General features: G+C 36.5%; 1 protein-coding gene across 4 annotated transcripts in view; it reads left to right on the top strand.

Annotated features, from left to right (window-relative positions):
* ADAM2 (ADAM metallopeptidase domain 2) overlaps positions 1-24,785 on the top strand; it is a 122,626-nt gene that overhangs the window by 81,093 nt on the left and 16,748 nt on the right. For 2 of the 4 annotated variants that reach the window (XM_077943529.1, XM_028852612.2), the window contains 5 exons: positions 9,664-9,847; positions 12,016-12,114; positions 12,224-12,419; positions 17,316-17,421; positions 22,619-22,802. In XM_077943529.1, coding sequence (XP_077799655.1) covers positions 9,664-9,847; positions 12,016-12,114; positions 12,224-12,419; positions 17,316-17,421; positions 22,619-22,802 — 769 coding nt within the window. The remainder of the gene's footprint in view (positions 1-9,663; positions 9,848-12,015; positions 12,115-12,223; positions 12,420-17,315; positions 17,422-22,618; positions 22,803-24,785) is intronic. The other 2 variants (XM_077943531.1, XM_077943530.1) reach the window with 2 other exon arrangements.

Below are 24,785 nucleotides of genomic sequence, written 5' to 3'. Positions count from 1 at the left end.
TCCAAGTCTTTGCTATTGTGAATAGTGCCGCAATAAACATACGTGTGCATGTGTTTTCATAGCAGCATGATTTATAATCCTTTGGGTATATCCCCAGTAATGGGATGGCTCGGTCATATGGTACTTCTAGTTCTAGAACCTTGAGGAATCGCCATACTGTTTTCCATAATGGTTGAACTAGTTTACAATCCCAACAACAGTGTAAAAGTGTTCCTATTTCTCCACATCCTCTCCAGCACCTGTTGTTTCCTGACTTTTTAATGATCGCCATTCTAACTGGTGTGAGACGGTATCTCATTGTGGTTTTGATTTGCATTTCTCTGATGGCCAGTGATGATGAGCATTTTTTCATGTGTCTGTTGGCTGTATGAATGTCTTCTTTTGAGAAATGTCTGTTCATATCCTTTGCCCACTTTTTGATGGGGTTGTTTGTTTTTTTCTTGTAAATTTGTTTGAGTTCTTTGTAGGTTCTGGATATTAGACCTTCGTCAGATGAGTAGATTGCAAAAATTTTCTCCCGTTCTGTAGGTTGCCTGTTCACTCAGATGGTAGTTTCTTTTGCTGTGCAGAAGCTCTTTAGTTTAATGAGATCCCATTGGTCAATTTTGGCTTTTGTTGCTGTTGCTTTTGGTGTTTTAGACATGAAGTCCTTGCCCATGCCTATGTCCTGAATGGTATTACCTAGGTTTTCTTCTAGGGTTTTTATGGTATTAGGTCTAACATTTAAGTCTCTAATCCATCTTGAATTAATTTTTGTATAAGGAGTAAGGAAAGGATCCAGTTTCAGCTTTCTACTTATGGCTAGTCAATTTTCCCAGCACCATTTATTAAATAGGGAATCCTTTCCCCATTTCTTGTTTTTCTCAGGTTTGTCAAAGATCAGATGGCTGTAGATGTGTGGTATTATTTCTGAGGACTCTGTTCTGTTCTATTGGTCTATATCTCTGTTTTGGTACCAGTACCATGCTGTTTTGGTTACTGTAGCCTTGTAGTATAGTTTGAAGTCAGGTAGCATGATGCCTCCAGCTTTGTTCTTTTGACATAGGATGGTCTTGGCCATGCAGGCTCTTTTTGGGTTCCATATGAACTTTAAAGCAGTTTTTTCCAATTCTGTGAAGAAACTCATTGGTAGCTTGATGGGGATGGCATTGAATCTATAAATTACCTTCGGCAGTATGGCCATTTTCATGATATTGATTCTTCCTATCCATGAGCATGGTATGTTCTTCCATTTGTTTGTGTCCTCTTTGATTTCACTGAGCAGTGGTTTGTAGTTCTCCTTGAAGAGGTCCTTTACATCCCTTGTAAGTTGGATTCCTAGGTATTTCATTCTTTTTGAAGCAATTGTGAATGGAAGTTCATTCATGATTTGACTCTGTTTGTCTGTTACTGGTGTATAAGAATGCTTGTGATTTTTGCACATTGATTTTTGTATCCTGAGACTTTGCTGAAGTTGCTTATCAGCTTAAGGAGATTTTGGGCTGAGACAATGGGATTTTCTAAATATACAGTCATGTCATCTGCAAACAGGGACAATTTGACTTCTTCTTTTCCTAACTGAATACCCTTGATTTCTTTCTCTTGCCTGATTGCCCTAGCCAGAACTTCCAACACTGTGTTGAACAGGAGTGGTGAGAGAGGGCATCCCTGTCTTGTGCCAGTTTTCAAAGGGAATTTTTCTAGTTTTTGCCCATTCAGTATGATATTGGCTGTGGGTTTGTCATAAACAGCTCTTATTATTTTGAGATATGTTCCATCAATACCAAATTTATTGAGCATTTTTAGCATGAAGGGCTGTTGAATTTTGTCAAAGGCCTTTTCTGCATCTATTGAGATAATCATGTGGTTTTTGTCTTTGGTTCTTTTTATATGCTGGATTACATTTATTGATTTGCGTATGTTGAACCAGCCTTGCATCCCAGGGAAGAAGCCCACTTGATCATGGTGGATAAGCTTTTTGATGTGCTGCTGGATCCAGTTTGCCAGTATTTTATTGAGGATTTTTGCATCGATGTTCATCAGGGATATTGGTCTAAAATTCTCTTTTTTTGTTATGTCTCTGCCAGGCTTTGGTATCAGGATGATGTTGGCCTCATAAAATGAGTTAGGGAGGATTCCTTCTTTTTCTGTTGATTGGAATAGTTTCAGAAGGAATGGTACCAGCTCCTCCTTGTACCTCTGGTAGAATTCAATTGTGAATCCGTCTGGTCCTGGACTTTTTTTAGTTGGTAGGCTATTAATTATTGCCTCAATTTCAGAGCCTGCTATTGGTCTATTCAGGAATTCAGCTTCTTCCTGGTTTAGTCTTGGGAGAGTGTAAGTGTCCAGGAAATTATCCATTTCTTCTAGATTTTCTAGTTTATTTGCATAGAGGTGTTTATAGTATTCTCTGATGGTAGTTTGTATTTCTGTGGGGTCGGTGGTGATATCCCCTTTATCATTTTCTATTGCGTCTATTTGATTCTTCTCTCTTTTCTTCTTTATTAGTCTTGCTAGTGGTCTATCAATTTTGTTGATCTTTTCTAAAAACCAACTCCTGGATTCATTGATTTTTTGGAGGGTTTTTTGTGTCTCTATCTCCTTCAGTTCTGCTCTGATCTTAGTTATTTCTTGCCTTCTGCTAGTCTTTGAATGTGTTTGCTCTTGCTTCTCTAGTTCTTTTAATTGTGATGTTAGAGTGTCGATTAAAATATTTCCAGCTTTCTCTTGTGGGCATTTAGTGCTATAAATTTCCCTCTATACACTGCTTTAAAAGTGTCCCAGAGATTCTGGTATGTTGTATCTTTGTTCTCATTGGTTTCAAAGAACATCTTTATTTCTGTCTTCATTTCGTTATGTACTCAGTAGTCATTCAGGAGCAGGTTATTCAGTTTCCATGTAGTTGAGCGGTTTTGATTGAGTTTCTTAGTCCTGAGTTCTAGTTTGATTGCACTCTGGTCTGAGAGACAGTTTGTTTTAATTTCTGTTCTTGTACATTTGCTGAGGAGTGCTTTACTTCCAATTATGTGGTCAATTTTGGAATAAGTGTGATGTGGTGCTGAGTAGAAAGTATATTCTGTTGATTTTGGGTGGAGAGTTCTGTAGATGTCTATTAGGTCTGCTTGCTGCAGAGATGAGTTCAATTCCTGGATACCCTTGTTAACTTTCTGTCTCGTTGATCTGTCTAATGTTAACATTGGGGTGTTGAAGTCTCCCATTATTATTGTATGGGAGTCTAAGTCTCTTTGTAAGTCTCTAAGGACTTGCTTTATGAATCTGGGTGCTCCTGTATTGGGCGCATATATATTTTGGAGAGTTAGATCTTCCTGTTGAATTGATTCCTTTACCATTATATAATGGCCTTCTTTGTCTCTTTTGAACTTTGATGGTTTAAAGTCTGTTTTATCAGAGACTAGTATTGCAACCCCTGCTTTTTTTTTGTTCTCCATTTGCTTGGTAGATCTTCCTCCATCCCTTTATTTTGAGCCTATGTATGTCTCTGCATGTGAGATAGGTCTCTTGAATACAGTAAACTGATGGGTCTTGACTCTATCCAGTTTGCCAGTCTGTGTCTTTTAATTGGAGCATTTAGTCCATTTACATTTAAGGTTAATATTGTTATGTGTGAATTTGATCCTGCCATTATGATATTAACTGGTTATTTTGCTCATTAGTTGATGCAGTTTCTTCCTAGCCTTGATGGTCTTTACATTTTGGCATGTTTTTGCAATGGCTGGTACCAGTTGTTCCTTTCCATGTTTAGTGCTTCCTTCAGGGTCTCTTGTAAGGCAGGCCTGGTGGTGACAAAATCTCTAAGCATTTGCTTATCTGTAAAGGATTTCATTTCTCCTTCACTTATGAAACTTAGTTTGGCTGGATATGAAATTCTGGGTTTAAAATTCTTTTCTTTAAGAATGTTGAATATTGGCCCCCACTCTCTTCTGGCTTGGAGAGTTTCTGCCGAGAGATCCACTGTTAGTCTGATGGGCTTCTCTTTGTGGGTAACCCGACCTTACTCTCTGGCTGCCCTTAAGATTTTTTCCTTCATTTCAACTTTAGTGAATCTGGCAATTGTGTGTCTTGGAGTTGCTCTTCTCGAGGAGTATCTTTGTGGCATTCTCTGTATTTCCTAAATTTGAATGTTGGCCTGCCCTACTAGGTTGGGGAAGTTCTCCTGGATGATATCCTGAAGAGTGTTTTCCAACTTGGTTCCATTTTCCCCCTCACTTTCAGGCACCCCAATCAGACATAGATTTGGTCTTTTTACATAATCCCATACTTCTTGCAGGCTTTGTTCATTTCTTTTTCTTCTTTTTTCTTTAGATTTCTCTTCTCGCTTCATTTCATTCATTTGATCCTCAATCGCTGATACTTTTTCTTCCAGTTGATCGAGTCGGTTACTGAAGCTTGTGTATTTGTCACGTATTTCTCGTGTCATGGTTTTCATCTCTGTCAGTTCGTTTATAGCCTTCTCTGCATTAATTATTCTAGTTATCAATTCTTCCACTTTTTTTCCAAGATTTTTAGTTTCTTTGCGCTGGGTACGTAATTCTTCCTTTAGCTCTGAGAAGTTTGATGGACTGGAGCCTTCTTCTCTCATCTCGTCAAAGTCATGCTCCATCCAGCTTTGATCCGTTGCTGGCGATGAGCTGTGTTTCTTTGCAGGGGAGATGCGCTCTTATTTTTTGAATATCCAGCTTTTCTGCTTTGCTTTTCCCCCATCTTTGTGGTTTTATCTGCCTCTGGTCTTTGATGGTGGTGACGTACTGATGAGGTTTTGGTGTGCGTATCCTTCCTGTTTGTTAGTTTTCCTTCTAACAGTCAGGACCCTCAGCTGTAGGTCTGTTGGAGATTGCTTGAGGTCCACTCCAGACCCTGTTTGCCTGGGTATTAGCAGTAGAGGCTGCAGAAGATAGAATATTGCTGAATAGCCAGTGTACCTGTCTGATTCTTGCTTTGGAAGCTTCCTCTCAGGGGTGTACTCCACCGTGTGTGGTGTGGGGTGTCAGTCTGCCCCTAGTGGGGGATGTCTCCCAGTTAAGCTACTCAGCGGTCAGGGACCCACTTGAGTAGGCAGTCTGTCTGTTCTCAGATCTCAACCTCCGTGTTGGGAGATCCACTGCTCTCTTCAAAGCTGTCAGAAAGAGTCGTTTGCGTCTGCAGAGGTTTCAGCTGCTTTTTGTTGTTGTTGTTGTTTAGCTGTGCCCTGTCCCCAGAGGTGGAGTCTACAGAGACAGGCAGGACTCCTTGAGTTGCTGTGAGCTCCACCTAGTTGGAGCTTCCCAGCCGCTTTGTTTACCTACTTAAGCCTCAGCAATGGCGGCGCCCCTCCCCTAGCCTGGCTGCTGCCTTGCAGGTAGATGGCAGACTGCTGTGCTGATAATGAGGGAGGCTCCGTGGGCATGGGACCCTCCCGGCCAGGTGTGGGATATAATCTCCTGGTGTGCCTGTTTCCTAAGATCCTTGGTAAATTGCAGTATTGGGGTGGGAGTTACCCGATTTTCCAGGTGTTGTGTGTCTCAGTTCCCCTGGGATTCCCTTCCCCCTTGGGCTTCCCAGTTGAGGGGATGCCTGGCCCTCCTTCAGCTCTCACTGGAAGGGCTGCAGCAGCTGACCAGCACCGATTGTCCTGTACTCCCTAGTGAGATGAACCCAGTACCTCAGTTGAAAACGCAGAAATCACCTGTCTTCTTTGTCGCTTGCACTGGGAGTTGGAGACTAGAGCTGTTCCTATTCGGCCATCTTAATTTTCTTCTTCTAATAAATGATTTGTTTCCTCAAAATTGATTAATTTTTCATAAAAATTTTTAGAGTCTTCATTTATTTTCCTCTAAAAGTCAATGGGATAATTTGTGATATGGCTTCTTTTATCTCAGATACTGATCATTTGAGTTTCTTTCTTTCTATAATCACTGTAACTTAGATTTTATCAAATTAATTAATTTTTTTCAAAGAACCATATTTTAATCACATTGACTCTTTCCCATGGCCTATCTACTTTGTTCTCCTTTATTTCTACTTAGTTTGTGGTAAATTTTTTCATCCTTTTTTCTAAATTTTTAATGTAAAATTCAAATAACTGATTTTAAACCTCCCTTCTTTTTGTGCAAACCCTTTAAAGCTCTGCATTTCTAATCACAAGTTCCTAGAACTTGACCTTCAATTACACACTACACATTTTTAATATTTTGTGTTTCATTTCCAGTTAATTGAAATATTTTCAAGTTTTTGTTGTTTCTTCTTTGTTTGCTATTTTACATGTAGGTTAGTTGATTTTCAAATATTTGTGGATTTCCTAAATATCTTTTTGTTATCTGATTTAATACCTGCTGCGGTCCAAAAATATACTTTCTAGATGTCTATCTTTTGCATTTCATGAGACTTATTTAATAATTCTTTTTATTTTTGTCTTTCTTTGTTTTTCATTTTTTCAAATTGATTCTTTCCATCATGTACAACAGAATGTGAGAGAATGTGTTGAGGTGTTATTTTTCTGTTTTCAGTTACTAATTAAGATGCCTGTAGTAATTCCTTCAAAATTATAATTAAATATAGGTTTTATTAATGTTGTTCCTAGCGAATGGTACTTCCTTTTTAAAAATACAAAATATTAGACACATGTTTTGATGTTTTGATTATGAATTAAGGAAAAAGATGCTCCATACTTTTATTTTCTATTGTATTGTCACTAGAATATTTCATTCTTTTGCAAATACTTTGTAATTTTATAGTGAGAAAATGAATGGTTGAAATGTGGTTGATAAACAAATATTTTGATTGAAATCTACATTGGGATTAAATTTGTATTTAGATTTTGCTGCAAGTTACAGAAAACACAAAGGAATAATAGCTACAATCAAAGAAAAGTTTATTTTGAGAAATTACCATTCTATTAATTGTGCGATATTTCACAGTATAATTTCATGCTATATTTCTACACAGTGGCTTCCATTCCCAAAATAATCTCATATCCCTAATGGAAGTTTTTATTACAACAATTAATCAAATTTAAGGTGACCAATAGGATAAAGGAGCTTACAAAAACATGTCTATCTCATTACCTCCTAGAACTTGAACTTATGGCTCGTCTTAGGTCAATCAATTGACTTCTATATATTTTCACTCATTTATTAAAAACTGAGAAATTTAGGCATTGTACAATGAAGTCATGCATTCAACTAACAACCAGAGGCTCCATTATCAAGAAAAAAAATGAGAGAATAGAGAATAAAAACATCCAGCAAATCTCTATAAAGATTCAAGCTGCAAAACAAGTACTCTAATCAGATGCAATTCTGCTTGATATTTTACTTTCTAATGACAATGTTAATTTTATTACCAGAAAGTGTATATTCTATAAACCAGTTCACACATGGTAAACATATCTTTCATTGCCTGGATCTCAGTAATATTAAATTTCTATCAGTTTTTTTTTTCTATATGGTTTCTTGTATTTAGATAGTAATCATTGAATTCTCGGCAATTTATAATAACTCCATTATTTAAGGTTGATGGAACTGAAGGGAATGTTCAACCAGGTTGTGATCACAAAACACGTCATACTAACACTGTTAGTTTGTTCAAAAATTCTAAATTTATTCGAGGTCTTCATGTGAATAACATTTTCCCTTGAAAATCCAAATGACTGGAGTTTGATACCATCAAGTTTATTACCTTAAAACTCATCACATTCCTTTTAACATTGTTAAATGTATAAATCTCTTTATAGAGATTTGCTGGATGTTTTCATTCTCTATTCTCTCATTTTTTTCTTGATAATGGAGCCTCTGGTTGTTAGCTGAATGCATGACTTCATTGTACAATGCCTAAATTTCTCAGTTTTTAATAAATGAGTGAACATATATAGAAGTCAATTGATTGACCTAAGATGAGCCATAAGTTCAAGGTTCAAAATATAGATCCTTGTGATTATAATCTTTTTAAACATTGTTAATACTACTTAGAATAATCAAAATTATAACAAAATTAAACTTAATCTATTATTTATAGCAAGTGATTTCAATAGTACACACCTTTAAAAGAACTAGCAGAAGATAGTTATTGAATGATTGAATTAGTAACATTCAGTTTTTGGTAAACATTCTGAAGTAAAACAAATGTCAGTAAGGGGAATAAAGGGTGGTAAGGAAGTGGTATTTTTAAAGTGTGCTTGGAAATATCTGTTTGCGTAAATGTTGTAGAGACATGTGAAATGGATGAAAGGGAACCATGCATGGATACTAAGGAATCATTTTCCAGGCAGAGGAAATAGTTGAATATTTGATGGAGAGGACAGTAAGAGATCCACCTATTTGAGCAGAGTGAGTTGAGGTTGATGAGGAGAAGGACCTCTGATGAGAGAGACAGGAAAGTCTGTGAGTAGATAGTTGTTATGGGGAACACGTATTGAATATATAGAGAGTAGACAGATTTGACAAAATTTCTTGGCAGATAAGGAGTTTGTGAGAAATATAAGATAACCTCAAGGTTTCTGTCCTGAGCAACTAGGTGGTTGGAGTTTCCCTGTAGTGAATTTTAAAATATTAGGAGTACAAACTATGCATAGGCACAGTTTTTAGTACTTTACATGTATAATACTCTCACAACTTTATGAGATAAATAATACATTTATCTTCATGTTGAAAGGAGGACACTAAAATGCATATAATTTTAAAATCTTTTACAAGGACAACCAACCTGTAAATGGCAAAACCAAGATTTTTAACTCATTTGTTTTGATGGGCCACAGAGTCCACATTCTGAAACACTGTGTTATACTTTGTGAGGGGTGGTTTTGGGGAGAAGACTCAAGAGTATAGGGAATTTATATTTAAGGTGCCAATAAAATACACTTAAGAAGAAACACTGAATAAAGCATCAGACTCTGGACTGGAGTTCAGGTGATAACGCTAAAGAAACAAGTATTAGAGCTATTGGGCATAGATGCTATTTGCAACTATAGACGTGGATACAATAACCTATGAATAAATGTAGATTTCTTAAAAAAAGAAAAGCCTGGGCCGGGCACCTTGGCTCATGCCTGTAATCCCAGCACTTCGGGAGACCTAGGTGGGCAGATCACGAGGTCAGGAGTTCTAGACCAGCCTAGCCAACATGGTGAAACCCCATCTCTTCTAAAAAAAAAAAAAATGCAAAAAATAGTAGGGCGTAGTGACTTGCGCCTCTAATCCCAGTTATTCAGGAGGCTGAGGCAGGAAAATTGCTTGAACTGGGGAGATGGAGGTTGCAGTGAGCGGAGATCGTGCCATTGCACTCCAGCCTGGGTGACAGAGCAAGACTCCGTCTCAAAAAAAAAAAAAAAAAAAAAGGAAATCCTGTTTTCTTTATTAATGCAGGGGTGTCCCAGCACTTAGAAGTTATAAAAAGAAAGAGCACAAATGAAACAGCAATTGGGGCACTTTGGAAAATAGGAGCTTAAACAAGAGAGAACAGTGTCATGAGTGTCATAGGAGAGCCATTAAAATTTTATGGATTAGTAATTTACTTCCACTAAAAGATTTACTGCTTGCACAGTTGACTTCTCATGCACAGAGATGGAAAGCTTTGACACTCACAGACTTGGGAATTTGGTCTGTTGTGGAATGCTATTATATAGGTTTATTCTAAGGGTAGGTAATTTATGGAAATCCTTACATTAAAATTTGAAGTTTGATGTGTCTTTAGTCATTTCAGTGGTGTGAAGATCTTTAGTAACTGCAGCATCGAAGACTTTGCACATTTTATTTCAAAACAGAAGTCCCAGTGTCTTCACAATCAGCCTCGATTAGATCCTTTTTTCAAGCAGCAAGCAGTGTGTGGTAATGCAAAGCTGGAAGCAGGAGAGGAGTGTGACTGTGGGACCCAACAGGTTGGTACTAATTTGGGAGGCTATGAACTGAAATTGCAGCAAAAATTACTTATTAATTCAAGTGTGAAACTGCCATTTTCCTTAATTTATCAAGCTAAATTTTCTGCAAATGATTCAGGAGGCTGTGTAGGTGTTATAACAACTAATGAGTGCACTTATATATATTGGTATAGTGGTTCAGTGCTTTGTAGATTTATGTGGATTTGTATGAATATACAGGTAATTTTCCTTTATTTATTCCAGCTTTCTTGAGGTATAGCTGACAATTTAAAATTGTATATATTTAACTTATAACTCAATGATTGAGTATATGAGTACATTTTGAAATGCCCACTAAAATCTAGATAGCTAACATATCTGTAATCTCACCATAGCATTTTATTTTTTCCTTTTCTTTTGCTTTTTAAAAAATTTTCCTTTCTGGTGAGAACACTCAGAATCTACCTTCTTAGCAAAGTTCAAGTATATGATACAATATTGTTAACTGTAGTCATGTTTGACCTGCAGAACCTGTTCATCTTGCAGAATTGAAACTTTATACCCCTTGACCGTCATCTCCCTGTTTTCCCCTCCCTGAAGTCCCTGGTAAGCACCATTCTAATCTCTCATGTAAGAAATGTTCAAGGCCACTAGTTTCACAACTGAGTTGATGTAGGTTCAATCTCTTCCTCTTCAGTATAGACTTTCCTAGTTTTTAAGCCTAAAATTTAAACCTAGTATTTAACCTAAATTCCTTTGTTGTTCATAAAGAGATATTTTAAAGCTTTCACTATGGAGCAAGAAAACCTAGGGAGCACATTTGTGGCTTTTGAATATTTTAATTGGGGTCAATATTTAAGTCAAAAAGATTTGTAACATACATAATTAAGAACAGCTAGTTTTCCCAAACCACAGAAATCTTAGAGAAAGCGCCTGGGTTGAAGGGAGGTGAGGAGAGCAGAGATAAAGGGAATGAAATGAGGGGGAGGAGATACTGAAACTCACAGCGAATGGTACAGGCTCAAAAGAATCACAAAGACTAAGTAGACTTCATTGTGCCCTACAGTAGTCACTCATGTAGCCCTCCAACCAGAAAGGTATGTTTATAGATCCTGAGATATGTGATATGTTTTTTAAAAAATTGTTCCTCATCACCCACTTGTTTTTGCTTGGTTGGGTTTGAATGGAAACATCTTGAAACTTTCTTCTTCAATTTGACAGTCATGTATCTAAGCTCTCTAAATGTTATATAATTGAGGCTTAAATCACTAAGATATAACTTTCTCCTCTAGAATTACAGTAGATAGTAATGACAGTGACAATTCTTAGATAGAATAACTGTGAAAAATACTGACTACTCTGTGCTTTGAGTAAGTATCTTGCTACAACTCATATGAAGACTACTAAATCCATGATTTATTTTTGTGTGATTTATCAAATTTCTTTTTCCAGTTTATCCTATTTTAAATTTCTGGGTATTTAAAAAATGTGTGTGTGTGAGAGAGAGAGAGAGAGAGTGTGTGTGTGTGTGTGTGTGTGTGTGAGAGAGAGAGAATGCATTGTCTTTTAGCCTTCTTATCTATTGCTTTTACTAACTTTAGTAATAGAAGTTTTAAAAGCATATTCACTGGGCATAGATGAACTAAAGCATAAAACAAGGCATAATAAGATATGAGTGAATGATATAAAGGTGACAACTTCATCATTCTCGGAAATAATATCATTTTTCCAGAACTTAGAGAATTAAAAATGAAATAAATCAACAATATACCACAAAATGCAGAAACTTGTTAAAATGTTAGATTCAGAAGGCTCTAATAAGTAGTCACTACAATAGAATTTTTAAAGTATAACTTCTGTTTATTTTACGTCTTGTATTTAACTATCTCTATCTACAAGAGCCAGTTCTTCTCAATGACTTGACTATGGTGGACCCCAGGGCTTCAGAGAATCCTTTTATCAGTGTAACCAAACCTATTCTAAGCAATATGAGCAACACATGGTCTGACAATTAGTAGGTAATTAATAAATGTCTGTTAAGTAAATGAGTAAGTGGTTTTATTTTTCTGTTTGCAAACATGTAAGTTAAGCATCTATGTGTATGTTATATAATATGTTGTCATTATGAACATGTCTATAATATGAATACAAGTTGGAAAATACTCCAGATCATTTGATTTGCCTTACAGAATTGTTTCCTTCTTGGAGCCAAATGCTGTGATACTGCCACATGTAGATTTAAAGCTGGTTCAAATTGTGCTGAAGGACCATGCTGTGAAAATTGTCTAGTAAGAGCTTTTTGAACAATTTCAGTATTACCTACATAAGTAGTTATCATTATTATGCTTATGTATTCTCATTCTGCTTAATTCAATATCATTTATCTCATCCCTTCAGTTTATGTCACAAGAAAGAGTATGTAGGCCTTCCTTTGATGAATGCGACCTCCCTGAATATTGCAATGGAACATCTGCGTCATGTCCAGAAAACCACTTTATTCAGACTGGGCATCCGTGTGGACCGAATCAATGGGTCTGTATAGATGGAGTTTGTATGAATGGGGATAAACAATGTATGGACACATTTGGCGGAGGTATTTATTATCATTTGATTTCTCATATATGTGTTTTTTCTGGAAACTGAACAGAAATAGATGCTGATACATGACTGTGATTTTTAAAATGTCACATTTAGTTTAAATATTCTAAAGAATTATAGAAAAAGAAGAATATGGCCAGGTGTGGTGGCTCACGCTTGTAATCCCAGCACTTTGGGAGACCGAGGCGGGCAGATCATCCGAGGTCAGGTGTTCGAGACCAGCGTGGCCAACATGACGAAACCCCGACTCTACTAAAAATACAAAAATTAGCCATGTTTGGTGGCACACACCTGTAATCCTAGCTACTCAGTAGGCTGAGGTTGCAGTGAGCTGAGATCACGCCACTGCACTCCAGCCTGAGAGAAAGAGTGAGACTCCACCTCAAAAAAAAAAAAAAAAAAAAAAAAGAGAATACTGCCAGAAAAATATCAGTAAAATATCAGTAGCTAGAAATTAAAAATTAATTTAATTAAAAGTGAAATCATTATGTTGTTAATGACTTTCATCAAAATAATAGAGGGAAAGATTTAAAGTCTATGGGACTTCTGACTTCAAGAAAGAAGAAAGTAGACTGAACACAAACTATACTTTTACTTCATATTCACCATTTTTTTGGTAAATATAGAATAAGTAATATGACTATAGACAGTAAAAGAATTATAAGTTGTCATATAAATACAGTTTAAACCACATATGTAGGCACACACATTCAGGTGCACAAAATCACCTGTGGAAACAATAAGGAAGTTTCATGAAAATCCAGGGACTCTGAAGTTATTGAGGCATGATGTACACTGACGTTAAAAACAAAAAAGAAAACTGTGGTGCAAACCATATACAAAATTGTTGGCTAAATAATATGGAAACAGCAACAATGCCAACAGTATTTCATCCCTATATCAGAAAAAATATTGACAGAGGAAATATTTAGGATGTTCATAGAAACAGATAGGTGGGGCACCTTTATTCTCAACTGGAACAAGTCACAAGTCTAACTCTGATTTCTGTGTAAAAAGGGATTGCAAGGCACTTATCTATAACCAAAATGAACATACAATTAGGAATGACTGTTGGTTTGAAGAAAAACAAAACAAAGATGCAAATAAAGAAACTTACAAAATGAAAAAGTGTTCTTCTGGAAAAATGGGTAATTTGGTACCACAATGTGGATGATTTTCAGATTAAAGAAGGAAAGTAGAGACAGAAAGAGAGAGAAAGGCAGAGAGAAAGAAGAGAGAGTGAAAGACAAACTTTTTTATTACTGATTTAATTTCCTCAATCATTGTTGGTGTATTTCAATTTTCTATTTTTTTCATAATTTAATATTTGTAGGTTGGATGCATCTAGGAATTTATTTTTTCTGTTATCAAATTTGTTGGCATATGGTTGTTCTATTTATATATGTCTCCTATAATTCTTTATATCACAAGGTAACATTGTAGTATCAGTGGTAATGTTTTCTGTTTCATTTCAGATTTTTTATTTGAGTCTTCTCTCTCCATTATATGGACCCCAGAGTGCTTCCTAAGGAGTACTCTACATCCGCAATATTTAGTGGCTGCCAATAGTCTTTCAGATTTCTTTTAATGCCTTAGCTATATGTTTTCTACCCTATGCCAAAAGTATCTCTGTGAGAAGACAGATTCAAACTTCAAGCAGTTTATAAGACAGCCTTAGCTTTTACTTCCTGCTTGTGCAGGACGTAAACATCATAGAGTTAGGAATGACTAGAAAACTCTGTTCTCAGAACTCTTCTAGGTATGTCTGCAGCTACTTTTTATTATTATTATTATTTTATTTTTTGGAGCCGGATTCTTGCTCTGTTGCTCAGGCTGGAGTGCAGTGGCACAATCTTGGCTCACTGCAACCCTCACCTCCTAGGTTCCAGTGATTCTCCTGCCTCAGCCTCCTGAGTAGCTGGGATTAGAGGTGCACACCACCATATCCAGCTAATTTTTGTATTTTTAGTAGAAACAGGGTTTCATCATGTTGGCCAGGCTGGTCTCAAACTCCTGACCTCAGGTGATCTGCCTCCCTCAGCCTCCCGAAGTACTGGGATTACACACTTGAGCCACCGCACCTGGCCTGTGTGCAGCTTTTTAGATCCAGTTACACTGTTACCAAGCAATGAGTTCACTTCCAGATGTGCATAGAGGCCAATACTAATAGCATCAGCTTCCAAGAAAAGAGAAAGCTTTATTGTGAGGTCCACCAGCAAGGAGACAAAAGGCAATGCTCAAATCTGTTTCCTTAAGCTGGCGTCTGGGGGCAGGTTATATAGGCAGATGGTAACTATGAGACAGATGAGAAAGGCTCTGATTGGATCATGCAAAGAGGCAGTGCCAGGTCCTCAGCTTTTAAATTTTTACTGCAACAAAACAGGACTCAATAGGTTTTAAATTTTTACTGCAACAAAACAGGACTCAATAGGTTTAAGTTATTCCGTTTCATATAGTCATCTAACTCTCCAGGAATTTCTTTAAAATTTCCAGTGAGCTCTTGTTTGCCTCAACTGAAATCACAGCCTTAGGCAATGGTGATGTTGGTAGCAGATGTATATTATTTCAGTAATGCCTTTGTTGTCAGTGAACCGGTTCAGATTCTTTACTTCACTGCACAAAAGAATTTGAGAGCAAGTCCAAAGGGAAAGTAAGTAAAGAAGTTCATTGCAAAGCAAAGTACACTCTGATAGCTGCATCAGAGCAGACTGCACAAGAATAAGAGGGTCAGTTGGCATTGAGGAACTTCCCTTTATTGGAGTCTAACATGATTATTCATAAGAGCGTGGGCATGGGCACTGTTGTTTAGCATGTCGTGAAGGGTCTCCTGAATGCGCATGTGCTATTGCTGTACATGCTAGTACATGCATCACATTTCTCATTAGCATTTCAATTCTCCACCCAAGGGTGCCTTTTTCACTGTTATAATGAGCATAGGTCACTCCAAGGACACAAATCATGGGTTTCTGTGCTTGAACCAATTTGGGCGTTTTCCCTTATGTTCCTTTATCTCCTTGCTGCAGGATGTTCTAACCAGTATCCCAGGATGCAGTTTGTGCACTGTTGGGAGGTTTATTCTCGCCATCTATTTTGCAAATTTGTTCTCATTTAAGGGATGCCATGACCGACCTATCTAATTTACCTCACTCTGAAAGTCAAGATTTTTTTTTCTTCATTTTTTTTTCACTTAACTGAGCTCTAAATCAAATCAAGTAGCCCCAGCCACCTGGTAGTAGAGATTTTTCCAGGGAATTGAAAGTTTAGATAAAATATTTTGGTAAATTATTGACTGCCTCTGGGCATAGTGCTTTAACAGAGCTCCAACAAAGATGTGACGTCTTCATTAACTGTAAGCCTGCTGGCTTTCATCTATCATGAGACACTGAGAACAAATGAGAATATGCCCAAGTTAAAACATCACTGACCCCTTTGTTTATCAATTCTATCAACCAGAACTACACCAGAGAAACAGAATTCTTTGGAGTAATTCTGCACTCTCTCTTCCTCTCTGTAGGTAGATAGATATAGATATAGAGATATTTTATTGTATGTAGAATTTTGAATGTGTATCTATGCAAATAATTGGCAGATGAGATTGTAGGGCTGGCTAGGCAAGCCTGAAATCTGTAGGGCAAGACAATTAAAAGGGCAGAATCGAAATTTTAAGCATAAATTGAAGTTCACAGGTAGAATTTTTTTCTTTTTCAGGGAAGCCTGCTCTAAAGGTCTTCCAACTATTAACAATTAAATCAGGCCCATCCAGATTATCTAGGATAATATTTCCTAAATAAAATAAACTTATTGTAGACTTCATTACACCTACAAAATACCTACAGAGCAATGCCTAGATTAGTGTTTAATTGAGTAATTTGGGACTATAGCCTAGTCAAGTTGACACATAAAATGTATCATCACACTGCCTTTCAGTAGTTTCTCTTGGATACCTAAAATTCATTTTGATCTGTAGATTTTGGCTTTATTTCTCTGTTTTGGCCTATTTTTTGTCTACCAGCAATGGTTTGCTACCCTAGCCAAGGTTAAAATTTTGACCTCTTACCCATAACCAGCTTTGCAAATGACCTCTGGGACAAAATGAACTGTTACTTTTCAGTTCACTACAGCATCTGTGGGTTGCTGCTGAGATCTGAGTCTGTCCACTCTGTTAGTGAGACTTCACTCAGCCTCCCGAGTAGCTGGGACTACAGGTGCCCACCACCACGCCCGGCTAATTTTTCTTTTTGTAGTTTTGGTAGAGATGGGGTTTCACTGTGCTAGCCAGGCTGGTCTCGATCTCCTGACCTCGTGATCCACCCGCCTCGGCCTCCCAAAGTGCTGGGATTACAGGCGTAAGCCACCGTGCCTGGCCATGTAGGTTGGATCTTATGATAATTAAAATTATACAGATTATGCATGTGGATTTGATGATGGGGGGGCGAATGAATCAATTGTGACTCCAATATATTTCTGGTCTGAGGAAATTATGATGTAAAACACAAGATAATTGGTTAGTGGTTTGACTTGAAAAGACATTCATGCTAAAACTGATAATGGACAAATAAATCAATATGGGAAAAAAGTTTCCTGCCTGCTAATAGATATGATATGCATTTATAGACTTACTATGATTAGAGGCTAAATTGAATACAGTGGTTAACTCTGGAGTATGTCTAGGATATGTCTTTGGACAGCATACCAGAGTCCTTTCAATTTTTAAACATTTCATTGAAGTGGTTTTGTGTGATCTTAAATCTAGTTTTTATTTTGATTGTTATAGTATGATCTTATTTTGTACAATGAATATGTTAAACCATTTCAGAATTTTAAGTGTATTTGTTATTTATTTTTAATTAATATAAGTTTGATATGACTAACCACACCTTTTTATTTTCAGAAGCAGAGTTTGGTCCTACAGAATGTTATTCTTACCTTAATTCAAAGACTGATGTATCTGGAAACTGTGGTATAGGTGATTCAGGATACACACAGTGTGAAGCTGAGTATGTTTTCAGAAATCTGTCTTAGACCTTCTATTTATCACCTTATATTTGAAAATAACATCAAACAATTAAGTTTATATGTAAGCAAAATATCCCCTGAACATAAAGTAAGACCATGTTTATTCAAATTATAAATATCATAGACACATTGCTCCTCTCCTGTACCCAAATTATCCCTTGTACTTTTCCACAAAGTGTTTAATTTTCATACAGGTACATTAATTACCCATCAGTAATCATTTTTATTATACATGCTATTACTTTAATTTTCCTTTTTTTTCTTTGAGACGGAGTCTCACTCTGTTGCCTAGGCTGGAGTGCAGTGACGCTATTACTTTAATTTTTACAAAGCATGACAATTCTCCTAGTAACGAAGTTAAAATACATGAATTAAGAAGCAAAGCATGTTTTTCTTTTTTTCTTATTTCTTTTTTTTTTAAGGAATCTCACTCTGTCGCCCAGGCTGGAGTGCTGTGGCGCGATCTCGGCTCACTGCAAGCTCTGCCTCCCGGGTTCACGCCATTCTCCTGCCTCAGCCTCCTGAGTAGCTGGGACTACAGTCTCCCGCCACAACGCCCGGCTAATTTCTATGTATTTTCAGTAGAGACGGGGTTTCACCGTGTTAGCCAGGATGGTCTGGATCTCCTGACCTAGTGATCCACCTGCCTCGGCCTCCCAAAGTGCTGGGATTACAGGCGTGAGCCAGCGCGGCCGGCCAGAGCGTGGTTTTTAAGAATATGTGCTCTACAGCCAGACATTTTGGTTTTAAATCCTAACTCCACTCTTTACCTATTCGTGTGACCTCAGGCACGTATTTCAGTTATTTTTTATATGTAAAATATGAATATTAATAACATCACCAGTTTGGTGCCAGTGGGAAACATAAATGCTGTATGAAAAACACTTAGAGTGGTGACTGATACGTAGTATGTACTATATGAGTGCTAACTATTATCTGTTACTATTATTTTGTAAATTAGAACTAGAAGACCGGGCGGAGTGGCTCACCTGTAATCCCAGCACTTTGGGAAGCTGAGGCGGGTGGATCAACTGAGGTCAGGAGTTAAGAGACGAGCCTGGCCAACATGGTGAAACCCCATCTCTACAAAAAATACAAAAATTAGCCAGGCATGATGGCGGGTGCCTCTAATCTCAGTTACTCAGGAGGCTAAGGCAGGAGAATCACTTGAATCTGGGAGGCAGAGGTTGCAGTGAGCCGAGATCGCGCCACTGCACTCCGGTCTGGGCGACAGAGCGAGACTCCACCACAAAAATAAATAAATAAATAAATAAATTAGAACTAGAATGTTACTGATACCCATTCCTTTGTTGTAAAATTTTATGTTGATATTATTTCAAAAGTAAAGTAAAACTTCTGTAACAAATTTTTAGTTTTCATGAATAGTGCAAGGAATTCCCATGTACCCTTTGCCTAGGTTTATAGGTTGTTTACATTTTTCCTACTGCTTTACCCTTCTGTTGTTCTAACTTTTCTCTCCTCTCCTCTCTTCATAATTACGTTTCTGAACCGTTTGAGTGTAAGATGAAAACTGTGCTTGTTTATTCCTCAATATATCAGTGTGTTTATCTTGAAAATAAATACATGTTCTTACATAACTTATTATAGCTATCAAACATGGTTCATATTGAAATTTCATTCATTGTTCTGAGTAATTTTAGGCTATTTTCCTTGTTCAGGAACAAACCCAGTGTCAGATATTTATATTTACTCATAATGTATTTTTAGAGTTCTTTCATTTGGAACGTTTTTGGTTTTATTTGTTATTTTTATTAGTTTTTTAAAAATACTATCAGTTAAGTAATTTGAAGAATTTTCCTGGCCGGGCGCGGTGGCTCACGCCTGTAATCCCAGCACTTTGGGAGGCCGAGGCGGGTGGATCACGAGGTCAGGAGATCGAGACCATCCTGGCTAACACGGTGAAACCCCGTCTCTACTACAAAATACAAAACATTTGCCGGGCGCGGTGGCGGGCGCCTGTAGGCCTGTAGTCCCAGCTACTCGGGAGGCTGAGGCAGGAGAATGGCGTGAACCCGGGAGGCGGAGCTTGCAGTGAGCCGAGAATGGGCGACAGAGCCAGACTCCGTCTCAAAAAAAAAAAAAAAAAAAAAAAAGAATTTTCCCACAATTTAGGTTTCTTTGAAATTTTTCATAATTATATGTAAGTTATACATTTTGGCATGTTTGTCACTGAAGTGATGTTGTTGTACCCTGGTTTTTTAAAAGGTATGTGCCATTTTCTTTCAGTATTGGACATTTTAGGTTAAATGTTTTGATAAAGTCATTATTCTCTAAATCTTTCAACTGTGAAATTACTGTTTTCTTTTTGGGTTTAACATGTAATTTTGGAGGAGTTGTATTGAGACCCTGGGCGTATTCTGTTTCTCCTCAAACTTTAACCAGTTTTAAAATCCATTAGTGATTTTCTAACTGTATTATTGACTTTGCCCTTATTAGCTAGAAATGTACTGTAGGAAGAAGCAGACACTTCTAAACTTTTATTTATTTACTTATCTATGTATTTATGTGTATCAGTTTAGACACAGTAATTGTTATTTTATTTAATAGGATAGAATACATTACTATCGTTATTTATTTTGATACTTTCTCAAATTATCTTAATTTTGACTATTGAAAATCCCTTTGAGTTGGTTAATGTATCCTTTTCAAAAGTCTGTATGACTTTTTAACAACTTCCAAATTTTTCCAGCACATGAAAAGATGTTATAGGCTGCATTGCACTTCTTCTACTTCTGTTCTGGATTCAGCTATTTATCCAAGAAGCCTTGATTCCTTTTCTTAGAAGACGGTATTTGAAAATAAATACCTAAGCACCAGTAGTCTGCACGTCTACTGTTTCTCATTACCTCTCAACCTTCTCAGTCAACAGAGCTAGAACATGCATTTCATATATGCACATACATGTAGCACATATTCATTTATTTAAATCTCTGAATTTAAGACATGAACTTAGTAATAATTCAAATTCTAATTAAGTACCATAAAGTACATCTTAGTATACAAGTTGCTTCCTCATATACTCACATTCCAAATGTACAGAAATTTGCTTTGTAACTGCTAAAGTATATACTTACTAAAGGAAAACGTCTAGCTATTCTGACTACATTTTCCTTTGCATCATTGATCCTTTTTATGTTAGCTGCGTTAAAGGGCTTCTCTGCTGAATGCAATGTCTGGGTAGTATTGGTATTGATATCTAGTAATTTATTTGCCCTCTATGTTATATTTCACTTTTTCTTTGTATGTTTAGCATATGTTTAACTTTGTATCATATAATATGACTATTATATAATAGAAATTGCATTCACTTCTGCTTTTCTGAAGGCTAGAATTTTGTAATGGAAGGGATTTAACATAGCTGGACTCAAACTATAAACCAAACCTGTCTCTGCGCAGGAACTGAAAACATTGTTCATTTCTTTATGCCTCCAGGAGATGCCTTTTATGTGCTCCCTGGATTCTTCACCACACATGCTTAATTAGTTCAGTAGTCATCCAGGTTTCAGGCTGAATATAAATCTGAAATTTATATTCAGATTTTACTTCTCAGTCTAAGTTTCCAGTCAACTAACTGATATTAGGCCTGTATTTTAGTTATGTCCTTGGATTATTGAAGCTAAGAATCTTCAACCTTGGATGTGCTTTCATAAATTATTAAACAAAGCCACATCTACAGAATATCTGGTGCTGCAGTTCCCATTCTTAAAGCTCAGTTATATAGTCCTTCTCTTTCTGGTTACATTCCAGTGCCTTCAAAGTGTAAGCATGTATGTTTTAGATTACACTTCTACCTTACTACAATGCCTTCCAGCCAAAGACCACCAAGAAGGCAGCTGAAGCTGAACAAGTTGGGTTTTTTTTACATGTTGGGTGGTGAGAATGCACATTATGAGAAATTGTGGAGCGTGCCAGTTCTAGAGATTCGGACTTGAGTTAGGTGATTTTTAGGAAGGTTTCAGGAAATAGACATTTGCTGTAAATTAGATGTTTTAAAGTAGAGATATTAATAATTGTATGATTGTGTATCTTAATCTTATATATGAAGAGGGAAGACTAAAGTGAAGCTAAAGCTGTAATTGCTAAAGAAGCAATAGTCACACATGTTAGTTGAATGTCCAGTAAATTTGTGGCTTGGACAATGTTTGTTTCTCATCTGTGTTCAGACATGATCTATGAAGTGAACTTGCTTATTTTCTTAATCTTTCATGGTCGCAGAATGGCTTTGCCTAAGGTTGATGTTCTATGAAATTACTTAATGTTTAACAGGTGCGTGCATGCACTATAAGTGTAGAACAACTTTTATCAACTCCAAGTCCTTGCTCGATGATGCCTGACCACTTCAGGGGCTGGTTTGCCGATTTTCGTTGTCTTCTTTTGACCAAAGGGAGAAAAGTTCAGACCATAGAAAACTACTTGAAGACATCTAGATTTTCATCACTGTTGAGATTTTGCTGATTAGGAGGCTATTTAGATAACATATGTTGTCTAGCTCAACATATGTAGTTGATCTAGGGTTAGTCACTCTGCCTCCATGGTTTCCTGAATCTTCTGATGTAGCAATGGTCATGTGGTAGCATTTAAGATTCCAAACAGGATGCAAGGGCCAAATAAAAATCTTATGGTTTATAGCATGTACTATAGGCAAATGCTGACATTAATCTGTAGGACATACTACCTTATGTGATATATATAGTGGTAACCCTGTAGTATTAATCAGTGATTATTTTCGTTAATTAATGTGAGTGACCTTGAAATCTTCATTTTTAAAATCACTCAAAAGGTGAAAAGATGTTAAATTCATTTGAACTTGGGTTTGATTTTGTTTCAGTTTCAAAGGAAAGTGAAGGAATCACAAAAAAACTTGTCAGGCTAACTAGGGAATATTAGGTTGGTGCAAAAACGATTGTGGCTTTTGCCATTAAAACTGTGGCAAAAACCACTATTAGTTTTGCACCAACTTTAGTTCATAATTACTAAAATGTTCAGTTATTATTGGCAATTTAGGCAAGGCCTTTTTTTTGTGTGTGTTTTAAAATGAATTGCATATATTCTCTTGCAAACCTTGAATACTTTATTTAAATCTATCTATTTTAGAAATTATATTACTGTACTTATCTAAATTAAAATTAATAATTTTTATTTATGGATAAATTATAGCAATCTGCAGTGTGGAAAATTAATATGTAAATATGCAGGTGAATTTTTATTACAAATTCCAAGAGCCACTATTATTTATGCCAACATAAGTGGACATCTCTGTGTTGCTGTGGAATTTGCCAGTGATCATGAAGACAGCCACAAGATGTGGATAAAAGATGGAACTTCTTGTGGTTCAAATAAGGTAGGTAGTCTTTTATTTCCAAATAATTTCCTAATATTTTAGACTTTGTCCTTTTTTGAGACGAATGTCACTCTCGCCCTGGCTAGAGTACAGTGGTGTGATCTCTGCTCAGTGCCTCCTAGGTTCAAGTGATTCTCCTGCCTCAGCCTCTTGAGTAGCTGGGATTACAGGAGGTACCACCATGCCCGGCTAATTTTTATATTTTTAGTAGAGATGGGATTTTGCCATGTTGGCCACGCCGATCTCAGACTCATGACCTCAGGTGATCCATTCAGCTCAGCCTCCTAAAGTGCTGGGATTACAGGCATGAGCCACAGCACCTGGCCTAGACTCTGTTCTTAAATGATACATAATTAGTATTTTTTCTCAGAATTTAAGTGTATATTCAATACAGAAAATCAGGAAAAAAACAAACTTTAAAAGAATAAAATATTTGCAATCATGCATAGATGACATTGCTATGACTATTTCATTGGTTATTTAGTACTTTTTTCATTGAAATGTGTGTACTACCTGAATTGAGAACCGCATTGTTCATTTACTGTATTTTATTAAATTATCTCATATTACACAGAGAATACATCTAATGTCATAAATTATCTTTTGGTATAATTATTTTAAAATAGCCATTAAAATAATATATGCCCATTTTACTGATGAAAATAATAAACAAACTCACAGAATAAAGAAAAAATCAATCAAAGTCACATATCTGAGATGTAATAACTTTTTATTTTTAGGAACCTTCCATCAATTTTTCATAGACATGCACACACACATGGAGTTGTAGAATATCTATCTACATATCTATCTTTCTTACTTTGCATTCAATATGGTAGCTATGCATATATATCATTAGTTTTTGCCTTCTGAGATTTTTTTATTATACGAAATATGAACTACTTACATACAAACACATATATACATAAGGAGGTGCAAGCTCAAATTAGTGTCATGTTTAAATTATAAAGCCTCTCTGGCTTAATAAGTAACAGAATACAGTAAGCCCCTTAGTGAAGAAAGGAGGGAAAGGAAAACTATACTAACTTTACTAATATTCATTTAGAAAATTAGAAAGTAAGAGTGTATACAAATAAAAAAATTGTCATTCCAAATTCTCGCACAAAATGTAAGTCATTTAAAAAATTGTGCAACACATTTGCTTTCATTAAATTTAGTTTGAAAACTTCTTACTAAATTAATGCTCAAGACTATCTTACATTTTAAATTCTCCATTGTTTCTAAACAGGTTAAAATATGTTATGTGAGGTAGGAATTGCACAGGAAATGGGAACCACCAAGAGTGGCTTAAATAGTTGGTAGTTATTTTTTTCCCATAATACAAAGTAATTTTGGAGTTTGTCCATCCAGTGCAGTTACTGGGTGCCATTATGTCATCAATGATCCAGACTCAGTCCAGTTTTTAGCTATAGATCTTGTTTGTGACCCTCTTTCATATTGCCTTCAAAATGGTTGATTGGAACTCCGGTTATATCCACAGTTAGTGAATGGGATGAAGAATGTATGACAGGCAATACCCTGCCACAGTGTTCATGACAAAAGTGATGTCTCATCAAGTAGCCATTTAGGAACACTAGGATGAGGATGGGATGAGTTGGAAAAATAATACATTTTAAATCAACCATGTATTTGAGAAACTAAAAAACCACACACAGGCCTAGGAAAGATGCATGCTCAGAAAGGATCTGGGATGACCCTAAGCTTTATATTCAGGTCGACCCCAAAGTTCAGATAATACTAAAGAAATTAGTAAAGAACTTCTACAGAACAGAGCCTTCTACAAACTTGGGCAAGGTGGCAGGTTGTTTAATTGCCCCATTTTCATGCTATTTCTTGCCTAAATACCTTGTTTTTCTTTGTGTGTGTGTGTGTGTGTGTGTGTGTGTGTTTTACTGTTTTATAGGTCCTGTGAAATTCATGCTTTAAGGAGGTGGTGGATTTACTATTCCGGTGGATTTACTA

The sequence above is a fragment of the Macaca mulatta genome, chromosome 8 (assembly GCF_049350105.2).
Source record: "Macaca mulatta isolate MMU2019108-1 chromosome 8, T2T-MMU8v2.0, whole genome shotgun sequence".
In the NCBI taxonomy this organism is placed as follows: Eukaryota; Metazoa; Chordata; class Mammalia; order Primates; family Cercopithecidae; genus Macaca; species Macaca mulatta.
Note: the sequence above shows the minus strand (reverse complement) of the source record. Positions and strands in the feature narration are given on the sequence as shown.